General features: G+C 47.0%; 1 protein-coding gene across 2 annotated transcripts; it reads left to right on the top strand.

Moving 5' to 3' along the window:
• The first annotated feature begins 503 nt into the window (after positions 1-503).
• DRD2 (dopamine receptor D2) lies at positions 504-7,958 on the top strand. Of its 2 annotated transcripts, XM_070952637.1 has the most exons (7): positions 504-776; positions 2,413-2,522; positions 2,703-2,839; positions 4,512-4,708; positions 5,763-5,849; positions 6,763-7,093; positions 7,765-7,958. In XM_070952637.1, exons 1-7 carry the CDS (start codon positions 504-506, stop codon positions 7,956-7,958), a joined length of 1,329 nt encoding a protein of 442 aa, XP_070808738.1. The 2 variants fall into 2 exon arrangements, with proteins under 2 accessions (XP_070808738.1, XP_070808739.1); XM_070952638.1 differs by lacking the exon at positions 5,763-5,849.
• Positions 7,959-8,532: the final 574 nt, after the last annotated feature.

The following is an 8,532-nucleotide window of genomic DNA, read 5'->3' as shown; positions in this document are numbered from 1 at the left end:
TTGGGGATTATTATTTTGGTTCGTCGCACAGTCAGCAGATGTTCAGACTGGATTTGGCATTTTTTAAAAAATTTATTTATTTTATTTATTTATTTTATTCAATTTGTATACCGCCCTTCTCCTAGTGGACTCAGGGCGGTGCACAGCCGGAACTAAAACACATACCAAATTTTAAAATTTTTAAAAGAATTACATGACTTTGGCCCAAAATTTAAAACATTCAAACTAAAACCCATTGACAATTTAAAAAGCTAATTTAAAAAGCTAAAATCCATCCATGGAGTCCTTCCCAAGGATTTGGGATAGGCAAATGTGGATGTTTGACGGTGTTACAGATATCATCGCAGGATGTAAGTAGTCATGCACGATAATTACAACCTGGAAGCTGAGAAAGGTGGAGGCTGTGTTTGGTCTTGAATAAGAAACCTGTCCAGTTACCCAAACACACCTTGACTTATTCCTTCATCTCAAGCAGGTGTCCAAACTGAGGTCGCTTCTTCTCCATGGATTTCCCAAATATCTCCTGGTACAACGACAGCTATGAAAACAGGACTCTCAACAGCTCCAGCCTGGAGCAGAAGCCCACCCACTACAACTACTACGCCATGCTGCTCACTCTCCTCATCTTTGTCATCGTCTTCGGCAACGTGCTGGTCTGCATGGCCGTGTCCAAGGAAAAAGCCTTGCAGACCACGACCAACTACCTGATTGTCAGCCTTGCTGTGGCTGACCTGCTCGTGGCCACTCTGGTGATGCCATGGGTGGTTTACATGGAGGTAAGAAGGCCACGGTGGCAACCTCAGGTCTTCTGGAGGCCTGGCAGATGTCCATTGTAGGCATTCCATGAAGGTTCCTCCGGAAGCAGGAAATTCCATAGAGAAAATTTGGGCAACCAAGAGAAATATAAGGGTGATGTAAAATGTCTCTTGAAGGCTGTCAATTAAGTGTCAGGTCTGTATCCATGGAAGTTCTCTCCTTGGGAGAGAAAGACTAGCTCCAGAGATCAGGTTCCTTCAAACTGAGCAGAACCTCTGGTGAATTCAGGAAAACAACAGGACCTTTCTCGACGGGAATACATGATGTAATTTTTTGGGGCTTCCCAATCTAGCAAGCAGGTTGGGATTTCCCTGGGACAGTAACCAGTCTTCGGAAGGCTAACCCTATTTAGCTTCCAAGACCAGGCCAGTTTTCCTGGCTTTCCTCCACCTGCTGAGACGAATAAACCATCCATACCCCAAGCCCACTCACAACTATTCTGCAGAGGGCTGTGCGTTTTCAACCATCGTTGTTCCTTATCAGGGAAATGCACGCTGGGATCCGCTTGCTTGCATTCATGAAGCATAGTGAACATTTTTTTTAAAATTAGATTTATATGCTGCCCTTCTCCAGAGACTCAGGGCGGCTTACAATGCGTTAAGCAATAGCCTTCATACTTTTGTATATTTTATACAAAGTCAGCTTATTGCCCCCACAAACTGGGTCCTCAATTTACCTGCCTTAGAAAGGATGGAAGGCTGAGTCAACCTTGAGCCTGGGGAGATTCGAACATGCAATAATTGCAGACAGCTGAATGTTAATAACAGGCTTTTAGTCTGTTGAGCTATCCAGGCTCCTGGATGGATGGATATGGTTACGTGATTAGGAATGCGTTTGTTGGCGACACGCAGGGAGAGAAAACAACAGGGTTCGTTGCCATAAACAATTGATATTCTGCTTTTCTGCATTTCAAAAGACCAGGTTTACAAGCCGTATTTGCAAATCAGTTTCTCTATGAGAGCCTGAAGCTCTGAAACAGGGAGTGGGATGGCTTACATTTTTTGATGCCTTATCTCAGCGGTGGGCAATTGTGGCTCTTTTACAACCTGTGGACTTCAACTCCCAGAATTCCTGAGACAGCCAAGCTTGGCTGTCTCAGGAATTCTGGGAGTTGAAGTCCACAGGTTGTAAAAGAGCCACAATTGCCCACCCCTGCCTTATCTCCATGACGTTGCTGGTGAGGGAGGATGGGCTTCCAGAGATGGCAATGCTGATCAAAGTCAAAGGTATCCCATGAACCAAAATGCCCCTTTCTCTGGAGACATGGGCAGAAGGCAGGTCAGTGGGAGGGGGCTTTGGGAGGGTGGGGGGCTTGAGGAGGTCCTGGGCCCTCATCACATTCATTTCCAGTGACCGTTAAGAGTTGCAGAGCAGAAAACTCTTTCCTTCCAGCCAGTGCTGATAAAATATTTGCCAATCTGACATGACTGGCAGATTGCAGCCGAAGCCAGAATAAAAGATTCAGCAAAAGAGAATGAATCTCACACTTTTGCACGGACGCGGGCATGCACGCCCACGCACGCGCTTGACCTACACTCACCCTCCATGAACTTTGACCTGACGGTGCTCCTTTGTTCCTTTCTCCTCTCTTTCCAGGTGGTGGGCGAATGGCGCTTCAGCCGCATCCACTGTGACATCTTTGTCACCCTGGACGTGATGATGTGCACAGCCAGCATTCTTAATCTCTGCGCCATCAGCATTGACAGGTGAGACATGCCCTCTGGGTCTCCAACTTCCCCCCACTCTTTTCTCTCTCTCTCTCTCTCCATGTCCTTGCCAACTCTGGACCCACGTCTCGGAGAAAAGGTCTTCTCTCTTGCTTGTTTTCAAGAGATGGGATGTGCTCCCCATGTCCCCCTCTGTTGTTGTTGTGTCTTTTCCCACAGGTACACTGCTGTGGCCATGCCCATGCTGTACAACACCCGCTACAGCTCCAAGCGCAGAGTCACTGGGATGATAGCTGTGGTATGGATCCTCTCCTTCGCCATCTCCTGCCCTCTGATGTTTGGGCTGAACAATACAGGTATGCAAGAGGGCAGGATATTCTCTTGGGGTTGAAATAAAGTTCCCCCTTTTGCCAGTGGTGAAATCCAAATCTTTTTACTTCCGGTTCTATGGGTGTGGCTTGGTGGGCGTGGTGTGGCTTGGGGGCATGGCTTAGTAGGCGTGACAGGGGAAGGATACTGCAAACCCTCCATTCCCTCTCCACTCCTGGGGGAAGGATACTACAAAATCCCCATTCCCACCACCCCACTCTGGGGCCAGCCAGAGGTGGTATTTGCTGGTTCTCCAAACTACTCAAAATTTCCGCTACCGGTTCTCCAGAACCTGTCAGAACCTATTGGATTTCGCCCCTGCCTTTAGCGGTTCCGGTCTCTGTCCTGAATATTGCACGCTTTTCTCACCGAACCAAGAAAAGAAATGTGCAGAGATGAAATCCCCAGACACGCAGAGCAGAGCCAGGAAAAATCAAGACTCCTTGCAAGGGTGGCCAGTAGTTCTTCTGAGTCTTTTGGTCACCCCGAGCCAAACTGGTGTCTCCTGCCAGGCCCCTTGTTCCACCACTCACTCTAACCCTCTCAAGTTGAAAATGCAGCTTGCTCCAGTCTAAGATGTTCTTATTCTAGGTTTACGTTTGGTTCATATCAGTGTAAATGATGGGGTGGCGGTGGGGAAGGGATATTTTCCCTTGTCCATCCATGAAAGTGTTGGGAAACTGCCAGCCAGGCTGGAAGGAGGAGTCAAACGAGGATCTAGTTTGGAGTCCTTGCGTAGCTGCAAGTGGCATAGGCTTCTTCTTCCCCATGAAGCCTTATCTGGTTGTTCCCAGGGGAAAGCAAGCAATCTAGTGGGGTTCAGTGGTGAAATCTAAAATTTGTTACTACCGGTTCTGTGGGCGTGGCTTGGTGTGGGGGGGTAATGTGACTGGATGGGTGTGGCCAATTTTTTTTAACTTTTAAAACCATTTTCTCTACAACCTCTTCCATGAAGAGGTTGAAAAAAAATGCTTTCAAAAGACTCTGATGATCCCAGCTGAGTTGCCTGATCGTCAGAGGCTTTTTAAAAAAAACCCTCTGTCGATCAGGCAACTCAGCTGGGATCGTCAGAGCTTGGATCGTCAGAGGCATTTAAAAGAAAAAAAAGCCTCTGATGATCGCACAGCTCAGCTGGGCATGGGGGGGGGGCAGGGATTTTTGCTACCGGTTCTCCGAACCACCCGCCGCCATCGCTACCGGATCGGGCGATCCGGTCCGAACCGGGAGCATTTCACTCCTGGTGGGGTTCTTGTAATATAGGTGGTAGACAATAAAGTTGCTGATTTTATTTTTGTTGTCCACAAGTGGCCCTGGTTGCTTGCATCTGACAGAAGGTGATGGGCTCAAAACCTGGGGTATCTTGGTACCCCTTAAAAAGCCTTATTTGTGAGTTGAGGAAGCTTTCACCCCCTTCCCCAATTCACCATTGCTCTTTATTTAAATCTGAGTAAAAGCCTTCGCTGTTCCTCAGTTCTCTCCCTCAAATGGAAAATCTCACCCTCGGAAGGTCCGTTCCTCAGAACAAAAGGTTGAAGATGGGATTCCATCTCAAAAGGAACCTCTGTTGCCCTTCTTGCACCCACAGCTCTCTGGACACCCAGGCTGCCTGTAGCTCCTAATGGCTGGGGCAACATTCCTGCCCTCTCTTGTGTCTTCCAGAGAAGAATGAGTGTATCATTGCCAACCCTGCCTTTGTTGTGTATTCTTCTATCGTCTCCTTCTACGTTCCTTTCATTGTCACCCTGCTGGTGTACGTGCAGATCTATATAGTGTTGCGGAAACGCAGAAAACGGGTCAACACGAAACGCATCGCCAGCCACGTGGGTCTGGACGCTGACACGCAGGCCCCGTTGAAGGTAACCCCGGCTGTCTCTTCCCAATCTCCGTCTTCTCTGCCCCACTTCCCCAGTTACGGTTTCCACCCTATGATTTCCTCACTTCTCAGTCTCTTCCCCAATCAGCGGTGTTTCATGCGAAGGTGGCTGCAAGGAGATGGTTCTCCAAGGCAGGGGTCTCCAACCTTGGCAACTTTAAGCTTGGTGGACTTCAACTCCCAGAATTCCCATTGCGAATTCCTGCAAAGCTGGCTGGGGAATTCTGGGAGTTGAAGTCCGCCAGGCTTAAAGTTCCCAAGGTTGGAGACCCCTGCTCCAGGGCACAGCAACAGGCAGCAGTCATGCATGGAAATATTGGCTTCAGGAATCAATGGGGTGCTTTGCCGGACTAATTAGTCGTCTTATCTTTAGCATTTTTTCTCTCTTGTGGGGGAGATAGAACTCTTCCCCGTCCATGGCCTTGTCCCAAAGATGCTTTTTCAGGAGGCAATTGGACTTCCTTGTTTTTTCTTTTGAAGACAATTCACCTCTCATCCAAGAAGCTTCTTCAGCTCTGACAGGATAGTGGGGGAATGGAAGGATTTATATTCCTTACAGACAGCTGGTCGTTTGCATCCTTTTAGAGGGTCATAGATAGAAGCACTTGGGGGTTTATCTGTGTCCTCAGGGACACCTGAATGGTACTCCTGGTTCCTGTAGTCTGCATTTTTTTTCCTCTGGAAATCCATTCCTTCGTCTTCAGAAACATCTTCCAAAAGAAAGAAAGAAAGGAAGGAAGGAAGGAAGAAGGGAAGGAAGGAAGGAAGGAAGGAAGGAAAGAAATAAGGAAGGAAAAAAGGAAGGAAGGAAGGAAGGAAGGAAGGAAGGAAGGAAGGAAGGAAGGAAGGAAGGAAGTCCAGTTGCCTCCTGAAAAAGCACCTCTGGGACAACCATGACCTGGATGACTGAGAAGCTCTACTGACTTGTTCATGGCCTCCCCTTTCTCCTTGGTTCTATTCTGGATAGTTGCTGTCTTATGCCAACCACCCCCCTTCTTCTTTCTTCTTCTCTCTTTCTCCTTCCTCTTCTTCTTCAGGAGAAATGCACTCATCCAGGAGATGTCAGGCTCTGCACGCTCCTTGTGAAGAGCAACGGGAGCTTCCCTGTCCACAAGGGCAAAGTGGTGAGTTTCCATGCCAAGCACCCCAAGTCTACACAGAGGCTGAATTATAGGCACCCTTGGCTTTGAATGTTTTATAAGAGTCTCGAAGCACCAACCACAAAATAGGAGCTGGTGCAGTGGTGAAATCCTTCACAGGTTGCAGGGCCAGATTTTCCTATAGGCTAACTAGGCTTCAGCCTAGGGCCTCAAGATCAAGAGGGGCCTACATTCAAATTGTTAGCAAAATTAAAATTACACTTTCACTATAGGTGAAAGGGCCTCATAAGTGGGATAGCCTAGGGCCTCTTTTCTTCCCACAATCATTGGTGATTTCTCTCATGTTCCCCAAAATCTGTTTGCTTTTCTGGAACCCAATACAGAAAAGAAGATAGCTAAAATTTCTCCCAGCTGTGTCTTTTGATGGCTTTCTTTCATTCAGAGAGAAACCCCATAGAAAGACTCCATGGAGATGACCCCAAACTCAGACTATTGTGCAGGAGAAACTGAATTCTCTAGAGTTTTTTTTTTTAATTTGGGTCCCGCAAAATACAGGGAGGCATTGGTTCCAGATTGTTCAAAAGCTCTCCGGTTCTGCTACTAATATTTTTAATCCCAGAAGTCACAGACCCTCACTGCTGTCATTGAAGATGGAACTTCCAACAGGGTTTGACTCTGCTTCATTTATTTGAACAGGGATCACCTTTGCGACTAGCATGCTCTCAAGGGGTCCATTGAATTGGCACCGTTTTGCTGCTACATTTCCACCGTTATTCTTTTCTATTAGCCACGTTCCACTTTGCAGCTTGGTAAAAGAGATTTTCGGTTCATTGGTTAACTTGAAGGAGATTTTCTCTGAACATATTTTTCTTTTCCTTGTCTCAGTATTTGTTTGGTTGTTTGATTAAAAAGCCTGATGTTTCTTATCATTATACAGGAGGCCATGGATCACATGGAGGAGATGGAGATGGCTACCAGTACCAGTCCACCAAAGAACAATGTTCAACCACCTCTGCCAAGTGAAATGGAACCAGCTGAGCCAGCTGCTTCCATCCCCTGTGCCAATTTAACTCCGCCGTCCCCTGAAAACAGCCCCCTCGAGGTGCAGAAGAATGGGCACACCATAGACAATTCCAAAACAGCCAAGATCTTTGAGATTCAGACGATGCCCAATGGCAAAACCAGGACTTCCCTCAAAACTATGAGCAGAAGGAAATTTTCACAACAGAAGGAAAAGAAAGCCACTCAAATGCTTGCCATTGTGCTTGGTAAGAGTTTGGTCCAACCTCCCTTGTGGAAGCTACAGCTTCGGCATTTCGCTGGATTTATAGACTGGCAAATTAAAAATCTGGGACAGGGAGGAGGAAGAGTTTCCTACTCCATAGCATAAACAAAGAACTTCATTGCTAGTTGTTACATGGGATATTTGTTCAACAAACGTGCCAATTTCCAATCCCAAATCATTGGCTATTGTTGCCTGTTGTAGCTGTGATGACTCCAAGTAGGAGATACATGTATTTAACAGTTGTGTCAGACTTATCCCAACTTGGGCCCTTAGGAAAGAAAGACCCTTGATTCCATTTGTAGCAAAAGCTATACTTTTACTAAAGCTAAGTGGTTACAGTGTAAAGAAAAAAAAGGTGGATCTGATTATTCCCACATAAACCATGATTTTTCCTCTTCTCCCAGATCCTCCCCCGCTTGACCAGTTTGTAAGTGTTCAATTGTACTCAAAGTAGGTGTTTTGGTAACAGTCTTAAGGTTTGGCGTCTCTTTGGTAGACTTTTGCATTGACACTTCTGGTTCCTGTCATCCAGTCAACCCCACTCCTGGCATTTATGCCAGGATGCCAGTGAAGCGAAGCAGGCTCAGGTGATTACGATGGCAGACCTGACAAGTTGCACTGCTAACACGGCCTCTTTTCTTGGTCCTCCTGCAGGTGTTTTCATCATCTGTTGGCTCCCTTTCTTCATCACCCACATTCTGAACATGCACTGCAACTGTAAAATCCCACAGATCATGTACAGTGCCTTCACGTGGCTCGGATACGTGAACAGCGCAGTCAATCCCATCATTTACACAACCTTCAACGTTGAGTTCCGGAAAGCTTTTATGAAGATCCTTCATTGCTAACCTCTGCCTGAGGATCAGTTGTCTGAATCCCTCGGCCGGATTAAGGCTGTGTGTTGGAGCACCCAGTTTGAGAGTGCCATGCCAATATATTTTTACAACTGGAGTACCACAGCTGTCATGGTCCAAGGTTGCCTTGCGCTCAAGGAAGTATTGAAACTCGGGGAAGACTCGGATGGGAGAGTTTGCTTCAAAGGCAACCTTCTGTTGAAAGGAGAAAGCCAACAAGCCAACTCTCACCACCAACAGTTGTATGGGATCAAGATGATCTCCATGGGAGTCATCACCAATTTTAGCTGAGCTCAAGAAGGAGAGACCATGACTTGCTCACGCCTTGCTCTTATGGTCCATTTCTCACCAAAGACGCACCCATTCTTGTCCACACCAGGAGGAGGACTTCTTCTTCGAGGAAGAAACAGCTTTCCCAGGAATTGTCTCCGTTGGCATTGCCTTCAGACTTTAGGGACACTGTGGGGTCCATCAAACTGCTGAGGCCAAATCATGCAGCTGCTGTCAAGGCTTAGAGTAGTCACAACACCATTGCTACCAGACACGTAAAAGGAAAGGGGAGGAGGAG

The sequence above is a fragment of the Pituophis catenifer genome, unplaced genomic scaffold, assembly GCF_029215685.1.
Source record: "Pituophis catenifer annectens isolate HBS135680 unplaced genomic scaffold, rPitCat1.0.hap2 SCAF_12, whole genome shotgun sequence".
Taxonomy (NCBI): Eukaryota; Metazoa; Chordata; class Lepidosauria; order Squamata; family Colubridae; genus Pituophis; species Pituophis catenifer.
This window is presented reverse-complemented; position numbering and strand designations above follow the sequence as displayed.

Coding starts and splice junctions, on each gene's coding strand:
- DRD2 (XM_070952637.1), top strand. CDS start 504: ATGGATTTCCCAAATATCTCCTGGTACAACGACAGCTATGAAAACAGG. Junction 2,523..2,702: donor TGCGCCATCAGCATTGACAG/GTGAGACATGCC, acceptor CTTTTCCCACAG/GTACACTGCTGTGGCCATGC. Junction 7,094..7,764: donor AATGCTTGCCATTGTGCTTG/GTAAGAGTTTGG, acceptor GTCCTCCTGCAG/GTGTTTTCATCATCTGTTGG.